The 18,929-nt window shown below is 43.8% G+C and overlaps 1 protein-coding gene across 1 annotated transcript in view; it reads right to left on the reverse strand.

The window, feature by feature from the left end:
- Nucleotides 1-1,608: 1,608 nt before the first annotated feature.
- sugp1 (SURP and G patch domain containing 1) overlaps nt 1,609-18,929 on the reverse strand; it is a 30,881-nt gene continuing 13,560 nt past the window's right edge. Inside the window, exons 6-14 of the mRNA XM_080213205.1 lie at nt 18,342-18,484; nt 14,607-14,730; nt 10,891-11,213; nt 9,677-9,783; nt 8,076-8,253; nt 5,927-6,033; nt 4,909-5,054; nt 3,285-3,414; nt 1,609-2,298 (exon numbers count right to left, since the gene is read on the reverse strand). Of these exons, the coding sequence (XP_080069331.1) occupies nt 2,272-2,298; nt 3,285-3,414; nt 4,909-5,054; nt 5,927-6,033; nt 8,076-8,253; nt 9,677-9,783; nt 10,891-11,213; nt 14,607-14,730; nt 18,342-18,484 (1,285 nt within the window). The 3' untranslated portion in view covers nt 1,609-2,271. The remainder of the gene's footprint in view (nt 2,299-3,284; nt 3,415-4,908; nt 5,055-5,926; nt 6,034-8,075; nt 8,254-9,676; nt 9,784-10,890; nt 11,214-14,606; nt 14,731-18,341; nt 18,485-18,929) is intronic.

Below are 18,929 nucleotides of genomic sequence, written 5' to 3' on the forward strand. Positions count from 1 at the left end.
CCCAACAGTATGCGAGTTTTGTCTATAATTAACCCCATGCTGTCCCTGTCCTGGGAGTGTTTGATGTGGACCATGTGGAGGAAGCTTTACTCTGTATCTAACCCTGTGCTGTACCTGTCCTGGGAGTGGGGAGTGTTTCATGGGGAGTGTAGAATGAACTAGATTTTTGATTATTTAGAGGGTGAAAGGTTATCAGGGATAGAATAAAGAACTAAGAGCAGTACAGCACAGGAACAGGCCCTTCAGCCCACCAAGCCTGCACCAAACATGTACCTATCTACACCAACCACTTACATCCCTCAATTCCATGTTTGTTCATGTCTATCAAGATGTCTTAAATGTGGCTAAATGTATTTGCCCCAACCACCTCACTTAGCAGTACATTCCAGGCCCCACCACCCTCTGTAAAAAATTTCCACCGCACATCTCCACTGAACCTTTCTCCTCTACCTTGGACTTGTGTTCCCTAGTAATTGTCATTTCTGCCCTGGGAAAAATCTTCCAACTGTCACCCTATCCATATGCCTCATAATTTTATAAACTTTTATTAGGTCGCTCCTCAGCCTCCATCTCCCCAGTGAGAGCAATCCCAGTTTATTCAATCTCTCCTCATAGCTAATACCCGCCATACCAGGCAACATCCTGGTAAATCTTTTCTGCATTCTCTCCAAAGCCTCCACGTTCTTCTGGTAGTTTGGCAATCAGAATTGGACACAGTGTTCCAAATATGGCCTAACAAACGTTTTATACAATAATTTGCCAATTTTTATACTCTTTGCCCTGGCCAACGAAGACAAGCATGCTATACGCTTTCTTTACCACCTTTTCCACCTGTGCTGCCACTTTTAAGGATCTGTGGACCGATACTCCCAAATCTCTGTGTGCCTATACTCCTGATGGTTCTGCCATTTGTTATAGCTCCCACCTGGATTCAATCTGCCAAAATGCATCACCTCGCATTTGTCTGAAGTAAATTCCATCTGTCATTTCTCCACCCAATTTTCCAGCCTATGTCCTGTTGTATTCTGACAATCTTCATCATTATCTGCAACTCCGCCAATCTTTGTATCATCTGCAAACTTACTAATCAGATGAGCTACGTTTTCTTCCAAGTCATTTATATATATTACAAACAGCAGAGGTCCCAACACTGATCCCTGCGGGACACTAGTTACAAACCTCTAATCGGAAAAACACCCTTCCACCAGTACCCTCTGTTTTCCATGGCTAAGCCAGTTCTGAATCCATCTAGCTAGTTCATCCCTGATAGGGGTAGGTGGGAATGTGGGGTTAAAGTTACAATAGATCAATCTTGACCTTATTGAATGGCAAAGCAGGCTTGAGGGGCCGAATGGCCTACTCCTGCTCCTAATTCTATTGTTTATATGAACAGTACACCCACCCCCTCCCCAAAACATTGTATCCACCCATTCCCTCCCTGAAATGCAGCACCCACCCATTCCTCCAACCAAAATCTCCAGCAATCCTTGTGGTGCCGTGGTCCTTTAAGGCACAGTCCCCTGAAACCTTGCTCCAATTGGCAGCTGAGTGGGGGACTCACTCAGACTTGCCTGGGCATCCTTAAAACAGAAAGCGTGACTCGCATGATGTTTAGAATAAAATTTATTAAGCACAAACATGCAGCAGTTTCTACATTTTGCAAGAAAATGTTTGAATGACCTTCGTCTAGAGATTAAAACATTACTGAGCAACTATCAGAGATGTCCAAAACAGCTGAGATTTCTCCTGCCGGATGTCTGGGCCTTAGTAACATACCCTCAGGTTTCTCGAATGTTTAGAGCAGCTACAGAGAATTCCTCCCTCAGCCCCAAGGCCAAGATACACGAGGACAGTGTGAGACGCACTGCAGTCTGATTCTGCCCCAGAATCGCTGCAGTGGGTAGATGAGAAAGGAGAGGGTTGGCCGGCAATCTCCAATGTGAGATCTAGCACGATTTTCACTGTGTTGGGAACCAAACAAGGCATTCAAATAAACTCTTCATTTTGGGATTTCCTTTTCGCTGCACAGTACTCATTCCTGCATGGGTAAGGAAAGGGTTACTTTGAGTCCAGAAAGGTAATTGGGAGAAATGTGACCCAATAGCAGTGGCACAGAAAGTTCCGGCATGGCTTTTCAGGGAAATCCAACTTGAGTTCATCCCTCGCAAGCACAATCATCCAATCACTGCATTACTGAAGAACCAAAGTAAACATCACAGCCAAGGACTGAATGGTAAAGTCTCCTTGTGTCTGTGTGTGGAAGTGTAGCAGTCAGTAATAGGGCCTCCTTGGGTTGTTCTGGAACAGAGTAAATTTCAATGTTAATTCACCCAGAAATGTCAGGCAGCAGAGTGAACACACAATCCAGTAGGAACACCAGGATAGCTGGACCATCCACCCCTACCCACCCCACCTACCCCCTATTCCAGCCATCTAACCCCTCGGAAAGACAAAGACAGAAAATCCAAGGGTAATAAGGGGAATAAACAACCTGGAAAATGCTGAAGTCAGCAGCAGTTGGATAACCCTCAAACACTGGACAAGTGCAACCACAATAACAGAGTGGGATAGAGCATTCCACTGGCTTACCCTGTGACCCCATATCCATCCATCAATACCCCTCCTTCACCCCATTCATAGTGTAGCCGCGATGTATGAACTGTCGGATTCACTGCAGCAATTTACTTCAACTGTACTGCTTCCTGTGAGCCTCTCACTGAGGTAAGGACAGCATTGCAATGGGAACACCATCACCTCCCAGTCACACACACACAAAGAGTAATACAGAATAAGGACGTGAAGTGTCTTAATGTCCCATCCAATTAAGAACATACAAACAGGAGGCCAATCAGCCCTCAGACATATTCCATTAACTAACAGGAACGCACTTCTTTTATTTTTAAAGTTAACATCCCAAATCCAGTGATCAAAGGTTTAAAATTTATTCATGAGTCACAAGTAGATTTACATTAACATTGTGACAATCCCCTTGTCGCCACACTCCGGCCTGTTTGGGTACACAGAGGGACAATTTAACATGACCAATTCACCTAACCAGCACGTCATTCAGACTTTGGGAGGACACCCATGCAGACACAGGGAAAATGTACAAACTCCGCACAGTGACCTGATCCGGGAATCGAACCCAAGCTCTTTTATGGACAAGAGGGGGCTCTCCAATGATCTGAATAAATTCCATAAAATTATAACACTGCATACAGCATGCCCAACATAGTAACAACAGTGGGCCCTTTCTCCACCTCACGCTGTGAGCGCCTGCCTACCAGCGGGTTGGGCCTGAACCTGTAGGCCAGCATCATTCGCTTGCGGAATGCCTCATACTCGTCATCATCCTTATTCAGCTCTGCTGGTCGATCGATACCAAAACCAGCTCCGTCCACTGCTGTGGTCCCTCTGGGCAGGGAAAAGATAAAGAGGGAGATGAGTCACATCAACAGGCCGGAGGAGCCAGGCTTTATCCCCTTCAAGCAAAGCCAGTTGAGAAATTTAAAATCAATAATGACTGGGGGATTGAGACTGTGCAGAGACTGCTTCCGGTAGCAGGAGAGTTGGTAGCCAGAGGGACACAGTTTTAAGATAGCTGGCAAAAGAATGAAAGGGGAGAACCTGCCACTGTGCGAGTTCCCCCTCTAGTCTGTTCACCATCTCATTCATCACACCAGGTTCAGATGGACAGCGGAATTGAATAAAATGCAAACGGGGACTAAAATCAGCCTGTGTGCACGTATGTTGTGTGGTTTGGTGTTAAAATAACTAGCCACATTCCTCCCCTGTCAACTTATTAACCACGCACAATGGCAGAGCCAACTCAGCAGCTTCCTCAGGCTGGCTCTCCCCCAGGTCAAACCTGCACCCTAGTTAATACTGGGGCAAAATCCAACTATGTGGGACAAAATATCTTGTGCTTAAACTTGAGGTTGAGGACCCAATGAGCAAGGGGTGGCTGACACAAAAATATTCAAAACAAAACTGAAATGACAGAATTAAAAATGACAGGTAAAGGAAAAGCAAGCAGAAATTCAGAATGGTTCTGCTATATACCACATATTGTGTCCAGTTTTGGTCTCCTTATTTGAGGAAGGATCATCATAGAAGAGATCATAGAATCCCTACAGTGCAGAAGGAGGCCATTCGGTCCATCGCATCCGCGCCAACAACAATCCCATCCAAGCCCTATCCCCATAACCTCACATATTTACCCCACTAATCCCTCTAACCTATGCATCCCGGGACACTAAGGGGCAATTTAGCATGGCCAATCAATCTAATCTGCACACCTTTGGAATATGGGAGGAAACCAGAGCAGCCGAGGAAATCCACGCAGGCATGGGGAGAGTGCAACTCCACCCGAGGCCGGAATTGAACCTAGGTCTCTGGTGCTGTGAGGCAGCAGTGCTGACCACTATGCCACCGTGCCACCCAAAGGATTGGTCCTCAGACCTGACACCTGGATTTTCCCATTTTACAGTTCTGCAGTAAGGGAATTTCCACCCATTCTGTTTAAAAAGAGAATTGTAGGGCTGGCGAATGTAAAACCTGCACATTGAATGGCTATCGGAGCATGATCCATTAATCAAAATGTGCAGCGGACGAATCCTGCTTTTGTTCATGTACATGCTGAACCTGCACTTATTGTGGAGTCTTAGTAAAACTCAGATGTTAAACTGAGAACAGGAATCATAGCAGATAAATTAAGAATCATAACCAGCAGCACTAAGAATGGGAGCCAAGCTAGTGAATGAGAAACTACTAATCATTCTCCATCAACTCCCTTGCTTAAGAAATACCAGTGTATGGGGAAGTCGAAGGGCAGAATGGCCTACTCCTGCTCCTAATTGCTATGGTGTTATACATCAGAGCCTGGCTAGTACACCGCTCTTTCAGTACCTGGGAACGGGAGCTTTGATGCCTTGTCCCTCTGAGCCCAATCCGTCACCCTCCTTCCAGCCCATTTTCATTAGCATCTGGTAACCGATGTTCTCCACTGTAATTTTGAAATCCTTGTAGTCGGAGTAATCAGGCTCTCTCCCTTCCTGTGAGACAGATGAGAAAACGTTGACGCATTCAGACACACTGAACAATGGCAGGGCGTGTACACTACTTTCACTGACGTACGCCAGCTCCTAGCTCAGCAAGCCCTCATGTTTAAAATGCTTATCCTAGGTCTTCAAACCTCCCCATTGCCTCCCCCACTTCTTATTATCTCTGCAATCTCCAGTCCAAGATCGCTGCATTCCCTCACTGTGTTTGCATCAAAGATTTTCACTGTTCCACAATTGGCAGCAACGTACCTATTGTTTTGTGTAGGTGACGATTTGTTTATAGGTACCAGTCCTTGGTTAGGTTCAGCCACACATGTCGTGACATAAAGTTGTGCGCCGCCAGTGTGGAAACCTTTGGGCTGTTATCTTGCCAGCATGGGGGAAACATCGACTGGCAGCTGATCTTTAGCAATCTAGTCCTGAAGCTCTGGAATTCCCTCCACAAGACCATAAGAAATAAATGGAGATGCCAACGTTGGACAGGGGTGGGCATAGTAAGTAGTCTCACAACACCAGGTTAAAATCCAACAGGTTTATTTGGTACCACGAGCTTTCACAGCTTTTTTGGTTAGAGAAGGAGGTAGGGAAGGAAACACTGAAGTAGTGTGTGGGGTTTATCTATCCCCTTATAGCAGCTCCTTCACAAACCACCTTCTGATAGCAGTGACTGCACCTATGCGAATCTTACCTGAAACAACCAATGAGCATCTTCGCTCTGCTGCCCTCACCTGGACCAACTACAAGAACAATTCCAATCCATACCAACTTACCTCATCATTAGAAAAGCCCGGCTACTTTGAATAACTCTTTCCCTGTAACAATAGCAATAACTCATAAGGAGTATTTTTGGATAAGTTACTAACCTTTAGAGCTTTGAATGTCTCCATGAATTTGTCCAGTTCATCAGGGGGCAGGAAATCTCCAATGAAGTGCTTTCCTCGACCCATCTCGGTCAGTTGTTCTGCCCATTCTATCAAAAACAGCACAAACTGTAATGGAATATAGACAACCAGCTGTTTGAAACACTACTAACACTGAGCTCTTCCCAGGACTAGGAGCAGAGGACTTTAACAACAGAAACAAGGATAAGCCAAATTGGCTCCTTGGGCTCTCCCTGCCATCAATAAAATCAGTTGATCTTCTACCATAACTGCCCCTTCCTGTGCAGTCACCACATCCCCTGATAGTAACCAAAAATCTCTATCTTGAGTATATTCAATGACTGAGCATCTGAAGCTTCTGGAATAGAGAATTCCAAACTGAGCATCTATGAGCAGGTCAATGATGAGTAAATGGTGCTTGATAGAACAATTGACGGCCCTTCCCATCACTGTGTGTACAGGACATACCTGGACAATTTTCCAGAGTGTTGGGTAGATGCCAGTGTTGTAACTGTACTGGAACAACTTGGCTAGGGGAGCAGCAAGTTCTGAAACTCACATCTTCAGTACTATTGCTGGAATTTTGTCAGGGCCCATTGCCTTTGCAGCATCCACTGCCTTCAGCTGTTTCTTGATATCATGAGAAGTGAATCGAATTATCTGAACACTGACATTTGTGATGCTGCGGAACTCCAGAGGAAACCAAAATGGTTCATCCACTTGGCACTACTGGCTAAAGATTGTTGCACATGGTTATTTTTGCATTGATGTGCTGGGGTCCTCCATCATTGAGGTTGGGGATATTTCTGGAGCTTCCTTCTCCACTGAATTGTTTAATTCACCATCATTCATAGCTGGATGTGGCAGAATGCAGAGCCTGGATCTGATCCATTGATTGTGGAATTAGTTGATTTGATTTATTATTGTCACATGTATTAGCAGCTTCATGGATGCCCAGTCTTGAGTTGAATTTGAAGTCTATTTCATTTAGCATGGTGATAGTGCCACACAACACAACGGAGGCTATCCTCAATGTGAAGACAGGACTTTATCTCCACAGACATTGTGCAGTGGTCACTCCGACCGATACTGTTATGGACAGATGTATCTGTGACAAGGAGGTTGGTGAGGATGAAGTCAAGTACATTTTCCCTCACCACCTGCTGCAGTCCCAATCTAGCAGCAATGTGGAATCACATGAAGGTCAGACTCAATAAGGATGGTAGTGAACTAGATGAGTTTTTATAACAACAGATAATAGTTCTTTTAGTTCCAGATGTGTTTTTTTTAAATTGAGTTTAATTCCATCATCTACATGGTGGGATTCAAGCTGGGTTCCCAGAACGTTATCCCGAGTCTCTGGATGACTTGACCAACGACAACACCACCACCTCTGCTGAGGCGTATCAGACAGGGGCAACAAATCTCAGCATCTACCTTATTAACCTCCTTATTGCATGAGAATATGATCAGTGCTTCTCAACAAGGAAAGATTCAGTCCCGATTCAGTCTTTAATCCCTTCCCCTGTATTGTCAGAATCAATTATACTAAGTTGGAGGTACTGATGGCCTCAGGACATCCTGAAGCATTTCACATCCAATCAGGGACATCTGAAGCACTGCCTTTCAAATAAACTCAGATCATCAGAAGACTGAGTACATCTTGACATCATCCACAGTCACCCCACTGGTTAAATCCTTAAACAAGAACCATTGCAGACTAATGCATCCCCATGTTTACCTCTGACTTTTGCACATGGGGAGGCAATGGCCTGGTGCTATTATCACTGGACTATTAATCCAGAAACTTAGCTAATCCAAGGACCCGGTTCAAATCCCGCCACAGCAGATAGTGGAATTTGAATTCAAGAAAAAAATATTTGGAGTTAAGAATTGACTGATGGCCATGAAACCATGGTCGGAAAAAACAATCTGGTTCACTGGTGCCCTATAGGGAAGGAAACCTGCTGTCCTTACCTGGTTGGCCTACATGTGACTCCAGAGCCACAGCAATGTGGTTGCCTCTCAGCTACCTTTGGACAACTAGGGATGGGCAATAAATGCTGGCCAGCCAGCGACACCCATGTCCCACGAATGAATGAAGAAAACACTGCAGTGATCCCAGGTTTACCTCGAGTCTTCTCCATCTCCATGTGCCGCAGACGATGTTCCCAGGTGCCAGCATCACCATCGATTTCCTCGTCACTGTCATACTCATGCTTGTGGTCCTGAATGGCTTTCTCCCACATTATCTGCATCTCCTGCATGGCTTGCTTATGCTTCATGATCATGTCATACATTTGCTGCATCTGTAAACCAACCAGAATTCACTTTAGTCATCCTGTCAAATGCCCATAGATTGCTTCAGTTCTCTCTCCCCTTGCTTAGAGCCCACCACTCCCTCCAACCCCACCCCCTGCCTCACTGGATGCTTCAACTCAGTCTTACATTCTCCAAAATGCAGCATAGCTTTCTAGTAACATCTCTGCCTGTGCATCTTAATTCCTCGACAATACCATCACTATTTGTGCCTGAACTACCTCATTTGGACCCACCAATGCTCGTGTACAACCTAGTCAACATTTCTCTCCTTCAATGGTAATCTCTTTCTCTATGCCCCTGCCTATTTTCTCTCTGTTAATGTCCCTTCACAGTTCCCCTTGCTCTCTGTAAACACCCTGACCTAATTCCCCTCTAGCTCTCTCTCAACTTTGCTGGGCTGTTTCCCTATTTTGGTGATATTGCTGCACAGTCCTCAACTCATCCTTGTAAGTGACCTGACCTGGTTTCTGCCCCTTTGTAAATAACGCTGCTTAGCTCTCCTCTCGCCTCCCAACTCTCTCTCTCTCCATAGCTACCATTCCTCAGTGTTAATTTCTCAGTCTGCCTTCCCCAGCATCTCTCAACATCTGTGCTGGTTTCCTTTCTAGTTAATTACCACTAACTAATATCGTCAGATGATGATAGGTCATCTAAACTCGGAATGTTGGCTCTATTCTCTCTCAGTAAGAAGTCTTACAACACCAGGCGTTTGCTACCAAATAAACCTGTTGGACTTTAACATGGTGTTGTAAGACTTCTTACTGTGGTTACCCCAGTCCAACGCCAGCATTTCCACATCTATTCTTTCTCCACAGATGCTGTCAGACCTGCTGAGATTTTCCAGCACTTTCAGTTTTTGTTTCAGATTCCAGCATCTGCAGTATTTTGCTTTACTTTGTATTTTTCTCTCTCTCACTCACTGTGTAGGCCTCATGATTCTCTCTCTGGGAACGCAACCGTACACCCTCTCACTCTCAAAGCATTGCAGTCCACAATCTCCAGTGCACTTCATTCCTCTCATCTCACATTAAATTGGTAGCTTCTCAAAGATGTTTAGGAGATGGACAATAAATGCTGGTCTTGCCAGCAAAGGCTGTGTTCCATGAATGAATTTTTGAAAAGGTTTACTTTTAGGCCGGTTTTGGAGGTTGTCACAAAACAGGCGCATTTTGAAATGTGGAAGAGGCTTCAGTTCTTCAAAGTGCTAATGAGGGAGGAGTGAGCAAAGTGAGAAGAGTCAGAGAGTGTTTAATCAAAGCTGACAAAGCTGCAAGTCAGAAGCAAAGCAGGAGGGAAATCGTCCCTAGAACACAGGCAGCCTTCAAGCCCTGTTGCTGCTGCAGAAATGATGATGTCCTGCATCACTTCAGGGCACCCCCTGCCATTAAAGATCATCTCCATGGAATTTACCTCCTGCTGTTCCTTCAACTGTTTCTTCTGTGCATCACTGAGCTCGTTGACTCCCACCAATCCGATCGGCTTACCTTTCTGATAGCCAAGCCCCTGCAGGTCCTGAGCTGTAATCACACACACACACACAAGAGAGGCATTACTTCAGCATGAGTGAATAGTGTGACAATTATAATAAAGTCCCCAGGAGCCCAGGTACCCCTTCACGTTGACTCTGACTTCCATTTCCATAGCATCTAAGCCAGGCTGCAATTTCAATCACTCCCGTCTCTGTCCCCAGGAAAGGAGTACCTGGGGAAATGTTGTTCAGAAGCCTGGCAACCCCAGCTTCTGCACAGCCATTGACAGGATTGCACTGATGGAAGCCATTTAGCCCTTTGTGACTGTACAAGCTCTTTGAAGGATTAAGCCCATGCTTCCTGCTTTTTAGCCATAGCCCATGCAAGTTTTTTGCCTTATTTATTAGTTTCCTGGTGTCTTTGCTTCTATATTTCTCTGCTATGGAGGAAGCAACAAGCCTGAAACCAGGAACTTGCAATCAACAGCTCACTGTGTACAGCATTCCTTGGGTCAGGTCCGTCTCCCAGTGCCGCTCAATATTCAAAGTATGGCTAACTTTGAGCCCTCTTTGGAGACAATGACCTCTAACACAGAGGTTAGTGACACTGCAGTCAGTCTAACCATCAACCTTACAGCGATACACCACTAACACAGAGTGCAAGAAAATATACTCAGTATAAACCGATTGCGACAGGGTAAGGGCAGAGTCAGGGTTGAGGAAAACACCAATTCAGGCTCCAACAACCATAGCTTTAGAAAGGATGAAGTCCCTGCAATTGGAAGACAGCTACCAATCAGCACAGAAGGCCATGTTCTTTTAGTACCCATGCACCAATGTCGAGTGGATTGTATCCCCACTCTCTGAGTCAAAGCACCACAACTGCTAATAAGAATTTTTAACAATAGGAAAAGATCAGTTACGAATTAGGAATATAAAAATAGAAGTAACAAGCCCATCCCTTTCTGGGCATAATAACTCCACCATCCATGTATCCCTCAAATGCACCACCTCCTTCCAGAAACACATCCACTTTCCCCTTGTCCAGCTACCTTGACCACTCTGATCTGGTCATCCTAGGTTGCACCTCAGCCCAGTCTTACCCGACTTTGTGCCATGCAATTGACGAGATCATTTCCTCATTCACAGAACTTACTTGTTAAGCCAGGAACTTGCATCGATAAAGCCAATTCAGGAGGCGGAAGTTCAATCTTGTCGTCCTCTGGGCCCCAGCGACTTTTCTTTTTCTTTTTAAGTGAAGAATTGGAGGAAGATGAAGACGCTGGTAAGGATGCAGGCTCCGAGGGCGAGTCACCAGAAACGGGCTCAGGAGAACTCTTCCGCTTCTGTGTGGCGGGAGAGGACATGGCCATCAAGCTGGCTTGAACGGCCTTCTGTGCCATGGTCTTGACTTTACAGAAGACTTCAACTGTGTCCCTGTAGTATCGATATGCATCACTGTTCTGATTGTAGAGAAACCTACAGAGACAAAGAGAATATCTGCTGCTAGAAAACTGCATGCTTAGATTCACAAAGTTTAACACTGCAGAAGAAAGAAAATTATTCAGCCCACCAGCTAATGCATGTCCACACAGATTATCCACAGTCCCCTGCCATTTCCCTGCATCCTTTAAATTTTTTATTTTCCAAATATATCTCTACTTCCTTTTACATAGGATAATATTGCACAGAACAAGACAGCCCACTGTTCCTGAGCTAAAACTATCACAGATTCTACCTCCAACATTGCTGCTGATGGGCCTTTCATATCTCAACAACACTTCTCAACAAATAATTCTGCTAAAGTCTGTTCTTGAGTGACAGTGCAAACTATATGCCCTCTGACTTACTGATTCACCAACTAGATTGTTTTACCTTATCAAAACCACTCATACTTCGAGCAATTAAAATAGAAAATCCATAGAATCCTACCGTGCAGGAGATGTAACCTGTAACCCCACATATTTACCTTACCCTTGATAGTTCCTCTGACACTAAGGGGCAATTTAGCATGGCCAATCACCTAACCAGCACGTCACTGTAGTGTGGGCGGGAAACCTATGCAGACATGGTTTAAATTCTTATCAAGTCCCCTCACAATCTCTGTTCACAAGTGTATTGTTGTAACTGAATACTTCCACTCCGCTACCTCAGAAAAGCTCTTCAACACCCTGACCTTCACATCATCCCTAAAGGCTCCCAGACTAACCACAACAATAACCTGAATTTACATAGCATCTTAGAAATAGTAAAGCATTCCAAGCTTCTTTGCGGGTTGGATTACCGAACAATATTTGATGCCAAGGCAATATCAGACCAAGTGACCCAAAGTTTGGTCAATGAGTTAGCTGCATCCTGAGGGAGGGTAGGGGTTTAGGGACAGAATTCCAAAGCTTAGGGCCCAGGAAGCTGAAGGCACGGCCGCCAATGGTAGAGTGATTAAAATCAGGAATGTTCAAGCAGCATAATTATGAAGTCTCACAACATCAGGTCCAACAGGTTTCATATCACTCGCCTGATGAAGGAGTAGCGCTCCAAAAGCTTGTAATTCCAAATAAACCTGTTGGACTTTAACCTGGTGTTGTGAGACTTCTTACTGTGCCTATCCCAGTCCAACGCTGGCAACTCCACATCACAGTATATTATGGGCACCAACTGGCAGCAGGGTAGAAGGCCGCCCGTGGGCCTTATTGGGGTGGAGGTGGCAAAGTGGCAGATCTCATTGATTTACGTAAAATTCTCAAGAACTTGACAGGGCAGATACTGCGTAGTGAGGAATTTCAATTTGTTAGCCGGATTTCTTTAGAAAAGATCAAGTAATTCTGAAAATGCAAAGTAAAATGACTCCGTTTTAAAGTGTAACAGAATTTATTTTGTAAACTAATTTATTGAAAACATAGAAAAATCAAACACGACATCCAAAACGATAGGACAATAACTTTGGCAGAAGGGAGACATCAGTACCACAGAGCTTTCATATAAGATCCTGTCTTTTGTGCCAAAATACAAGACAATTTTGTTATCTATGGTTTCAGCCCATTAAATAATAAATGGAATCACACTTAGTTAATTAATGTGTCAATCTAATCATGATAGTATTTTCAATCAATTAAAATCTGCCACCTTTAATAATGTTATTTCATTAGTTTGTTCCAATTAGCGAAGTCCACCTCTTGGCATTGATTGCTTTTTGTTACCATAGCATCCAAGAAGCTTTATTTAGCTTAAATCAGCACTAGCTAAATGCCAAGACTTGGTCTAACGCCAAACGTGGGCCCAACACTTGGCGTCAGTCCAATCCTGAACAGCTTGATTCATATACAATGTATTATTGAATGTTCTATTAAACAGATATATTTTGAAATTTCTGTTTGCAACCATTGTTTTTCTTACTGCTAGTTACATTAATGTTGCCAAATCTGCATTCTTTCATTAATATTACTGATTTCTTTAGTGAGCGTACTGACAAATTGCACATTTTTGCTTTATAAGCTTAATTAAAACATGCCCCTGTCCACATCAACGGGGAAGAAGTAGCAAGGGTCGAGAGCTTCAAGTTTTTAGGTGTCCAGATTGCCAAGAACCTGTCCTGGTTCCCCCATGCCATCATTATAGTTAAGAAAGTCTACCAATGCCTCTACTTTCTCAGAAGACTAAGGAAATTTGGCATGTCAGCTGTGACTCTCGCCAACGTTTACAGATGCACTATAAAAAGCATTCTTACTGGTTGCATCACAGCTTGGTATGGCTCCTGCTCCACCCAAGACCACAAGAAACTATAAAAGGTTGTGAATGTAACCCAATGCATTACGCAAACCAGCCTCCCATCCACTGACTCTGTCTACACTTCCTGCTGCCTTAGCAAAGCAGCCAGCATAATTAAGGGTCCCACGCACCCCAGACATTCTCTCTTCCACCTTCTTCTGTTGAGAAAAAGACACAAAAGTCTGAAGTCACGTACCAACCGACTCAAGAACAGCTTCTTCCTTGCTGCTGTCAGACTTCTGAATGGACTTACCTCACATTAAGTTGATCTTTTTCTACATCCTAGCCATGACTGTAACCCCACATTCTGCACCTTCTCATTTCCTCCTCTATGAATGCTATGTTTTGTCTGTATAGCGTGCAAGAAATAATACTTTTCACTGTATGTTAATACATGTGAGAATAATAAATCAAATCAAAAGAGTTCAATGGATTATTTTAATGCAATAGATTATTTCAATATTGTTATTATTGATTTCATTTATATGAAGCATACAGATCATGATTCAATTTCACTTCAAATCCTGTCACATATAATCAACTGCTCACAATCCTCATATTGGGTAAGACTGATTATATAACTCTCTCTATCCTAAATGTTAGCTGCTATGTTTATTAACTCTGATTTTAGAGACCCCTTCCACACGCTAACCGGCTGCTTTTCCCTGACTGGATAGTCTAGAACTATGGGAACATCACCTCAAATTAAGGGGTGGGTGAACTAGGACCAAGAATAGAAAACATTTCTTCACTCAGAGGGTTGTGTATCTTTGGAATTCTTCATCCCAGAGAGAATGTTCTGTCAGTAAGCACATTCAAGACTGAGTCTGAAATCTTTTTGGGAAGTAAGCCACATGGGATAGTTCAGGAACGTGAAATTGAGAATGAGGATTGGCCATGATATTGAACAATCAATCAGGCTGAAATGGACAAATGACCTACTCCAGCTTTTATTTCTCAAGTCTCCTACATTGCAATTCCAACTGCAGTTACTGTTCAAAAGTACGTCACCGGCTGAAGGACTCTATGTGAATGCAAGCTTCTCTTATTCTTTCCTAAGTGGCTGTAAGCCGCACAAACCAGGCAGCAGAATAACATTGTGCTCACCAAAATGCTGGATTGTCGCGATTGTCCCGAATGGCCATCTCTTCCACACCTGGACCCCCGTCAGCCACAAACTTCGCCAGCTTCTCAATCACGCTCCGGATCTCCGGGTCGTCTGGGGGTGAAACTTTAAGCAGGCTATCAGTACTTGAGTTCAATTCACACACCCAATAGTCAACAGCAAACAAGGTCTACAAGATTGGATGGGTAAGAGTAGGATACAGCGAGATCATCGGTTAAATAACACTCAAATGGTTTAATGGAGACAGTGTCCCACACAACTGCACTTAGCTCAAATCTTTGGGCATTAACTGGTTATTCTGTAGGCAGTGTTAAAATATCTACTTCACTGAGACAATGTAGAGGGAACTTTACTCTATATCTAACCCTGTACTGTATCTGTCCCAGGAGTGTTTGATGGGGGACAGTGTAGAGGGAGCTTTACTCTGAATCTAACCCTGTGTTGTACCTGTCCTGGGAGTGTTTGACTGGGGACAGCGTAAAGGGAGCTTTACTTTGTATCTAACCTGTGTTGTACCTGTCCTGGGAGTGTTTGATGGCGACAGTGTAGAAGGGGCTTTACTCTGTATCTAACCCTGTGTTGTACCTGTCCTGGGAGTGTTTGATGGGAACAGAGGGAGCTTTTCTCTGTATCTAACCCTGTGCTGACACTGCCCTGGGAGTGTTTGATGGGGACAGTGTAGAGGGAGCTTTACTTTTTGGCTAACCCTGTGCTGTACCTGCTGTGGGGGCGCTTGATGGGAACAGTGCAAGGAAAGATTTATTCTGTATCTAACCCAGTGTTGTGCCTGTCCTGGGAGTGTTTAATGGGAACAGGGTAGAGGGAGCTTTTCTCTGTATCTAACCCCGGGCTGTCCCTGCCCTGGGAGTATTTGATGGAGACAGTGTAAAGGGAGCTTTACTTTGTATCTAACCCCGTGCTGTATCTGCCATGGGAGCGCTTGATGGGAACAGCATAAAGAAAGTTTTATTTTGTTATCTAACCCCATGTTGTAGCTGTGCATCCAATCTATGGCTAGTTACTAATTCCTCCCCTATAATATGAATTTCTCCCTTCCAACAGAAACAATGTGACATGAAAGAGTCACTAATAAATTGAATGAAGAATTCAGGAGACATCTCCTTACCCAGTGAGTGGAATTTGCTATTTTAAGGAGCGGTTGAGGTAAATAACATTGGTGTATTTAACTGGAAAATAGAAAACTCCTTGTGGGAAAAAGGGCTGGGATCTGCTGACATGGTGAGAGCAAGAGAAATGGGGAGAGGCAGATGAGGAGAATAAACATCAGCACAGATCTCTTAGGCTTATTGGCTAATTTTTCTTCACAGACTCTATAATAACAGGAAAAAAATAACAAAAAGTGGTAAAAAAAATTCACAATTTCCTCCCATTGATAGGCCATCTGTCTGACATCCCTTCCACACACCACCCATAACTCTCCACTAACTCTAAGCTGTGGATCACTGACAGTCTACCATCTTCCATCTTCATTATCCTGAATGCTAATAAATCGCCAGATTAACTATCAGCAAAAATGTTTTAAGTTGTAATTACAAATGTAATCAGGTCAAAATAAAGAACTATTAGCGTCTTAACCAGTGACACTAATCACAGTTAGTCAACTAGTTTGCTACTTTGAGGATAAACTTAATGTGTATTCCATTAGCTTAGACAGTTGAGAGGGTGATCTAATTGAGGTCTTCAAAATAATGGAGACTTGAGATGACAGATGCAGATTAACTCCAGAACAAGGGGGGAGAATTTAATTTAAAATTAGAACTCGGTCATTCAAGACTGGAATCATAGAATCTACAGTGCAGGAGGCTATTTGGCCCATTGAGTCTGCACTGACAACAATCCCACCCAGGTCCCATCCCGTACCCTCCTAATCCCTCTGACTCTAAGGAGCAATTTAGGATGGCCAATCCACTTAACCTATAAATCTTCGGACAGGGAAGAAGCCAAAGCACCCGGAGGAAACCCACTCAGATATGGGGAGAACGAGCAACCTTCACATACACTGTCACCCAAGACCGGAATTGAACCTGAGTCCCTGACACTGTGAGACAGTGCTAACTACTGTGCCGCCCCTGGAAGCACATTTTCATACAAATGATTACAAAAGATGGTCAAAATCTGCCACTGTCACTGCTGTGAATCTGCTGAAATCTGGGACCGAGATCAATAGATTTTTGTTGGGTGAGTGGTATCAAAGATTAACAATCAAAGATGGGTAAGTGGAGTGAGGATGCATATCTGCAACAATCTACCTGAATGAAGGAACAGGCTTAAAGGTTGAATAAACTCCTCCTGTCCCAATTTAAAACTGGATTTCTCCAACTGTATCTTGGTCTCAACAAATTAGAAACTTCAGTGAAAATATCAAGAAATAGCAAACTAAGTCTTTGAAGGTAAAAGACAGTTAAGAAAGCTGTGCAAAAAGCATAGGAGGTCTTTGCTTTTACAAAGAGATGCACAGAGAGTCAATGGGCCTTCTGTGTTGCGATGGTCTTTGATTCTACGGGACACAAAAGCAAGGAAGTTATGCTAAATAATGGGTAAATGCCTCAGTTAGACCATTATATCCAATCCTGAGAAAAACACTCTAGGAGGATGTCGCGGCCTTGAGGAGGGTGCAGAGATTTACTAGAATGTTTCCAGAAATGAGCGACTTCGGTTAAGATGAAAGACTGGAGAGGCTGGTGTTTATTCTCCAGAGGAAGAGGTTTACGAGAGGCGAGTAAATCAGATAGATTTTGATAAGAGTGAATCAGAGAAACTGTTTTCACCGGTAGAAGCCAGTGGACGTAAACATAAAATGATTCGCAGAAGGATTGCAGAGGACGTGAGGAAACATTTTTACAATGCTGGTATAACCTGGAACACGCTGCCTGTGAGGGTGCTGGAAGTAGTTTCAATAACATCCAAAACAGAATTGGACAAATACTTGCAGGCAAAATTTTACAGGCTATAGTGAAAGTGCAGAAAGAGTGGAATTAGTTGGATAGCTCTTTCAAAGAGCTGACACAGGCAGAATGGGCTGACTGGCCTCCTCTAGAACAATTTGATGATTCTAGCTCAGACTAAAAAGCAAAAAGAGGCCTTGATCTAATTTTGTCTACATAATTTCTCCTGCTCCAGAGGGAAGTTAATGTAACTACTAAAAGAAACTTAGCTTCTGTGCATAAATAAAGAAGCACAGCGTGTGTGTGTTTGCGAGGAACAGGAAGAGTCGTGGAGAGGGGGATTTGGTTGGAGTTATATGTGGTGGGGGTGGTTTTGTGAATTGTGTGCATGGAGTCGAGAGTACATTTTTCATAGTTCAATAGACATAACTAAAATTTACACAGGATTACACCATGCTGAAACCAACATCAGCCCACTACTATATCAAACAGATACAGTGCACGGATGCTCCAGAGAGCTCCCCCAACAAGACCCTGAGAGTGGTCTTCCACTGTGGATTCAATCTCAGACAACATGTGTGCATATGGCACCGTTACATAGCTGAGAGTAAAACAATCACATTTTCAAATTAAAGGGAAAAGCTACTAGTTGTATTGGCTGGGTTTCACTCCAGTCCAAGAGAGGAAAGGTCAACAGAACAACCCGCCTGGTGTTGGCATCAGCACTGCCCTCTGAACTTTGTGTAGTTTTGAACGTTGATGCACAAGATGGTCTTAAAGACAGAGACTATCCCCTTCCGATTCTCCTACCTTTTGGTAATGACGAAGCAGGTGTGGTGGAGGATGGCACGGGTGACTTGGGCACTGATGCAGCAGACTGTTTCTCTCGTTTGATTTCAGCTACCTTTTTTTTGTAATAAAGAAAAGCTCGGCTGTTGCGATCATACAAAAACCTGCCAAAAAAAGGCGGAAATGATTTTTGCTGTTTTTCTCCTGGTGAGGAAATCGCAGCGTTCTACAAAATACTGCAAGCTTCTTACAGGGGATTTATTCACCCGCATCCTCATTTGTCCCATGGCCCTCAGAACAAATAAATCAGCTTTCTCACTTTGCATTTTCCTGACTGTATAGGTCTGGAGAGTACCGAAGGGACTGGATGTGGTAACCAAAAGAGAAGACGCTGGAAAATCTCAGCAGGTCTGGCAGCATCTGTAAGGAGGGAAAAGAGCTGACGTTTGGAGTCCAAATGACCCTTTGTCAAAGACAAAGACTCCAAACATCAGCTTTTTTCTCTTCTTACAGATGCTTCCAGGCCTGCTGAAATTTTCCAGCACTTTCTCTATTGCTTTCAGATTCCAGCATCCGTAGTATTTGCTTTTATCCTGAATCTTGTAAATA

This window comes from Carcharhinus amblyrhynchos, chromosome 26 (genome assembly GCF_965287045.1).
Source record: "Carcharhinus amblyrhynchos chromosome 26, sCarAmb.v2.hapA, whole genome shotgun sequence".
NCBI classification, from domain to species: domain Eukaryota; kingdom Metazoa; phylum Chordata; class Chondrichthyes; order Carcharhiniformes; family Carcharhinidae; genus Carcharhinus; species Carcharhinus amblyrhynchos.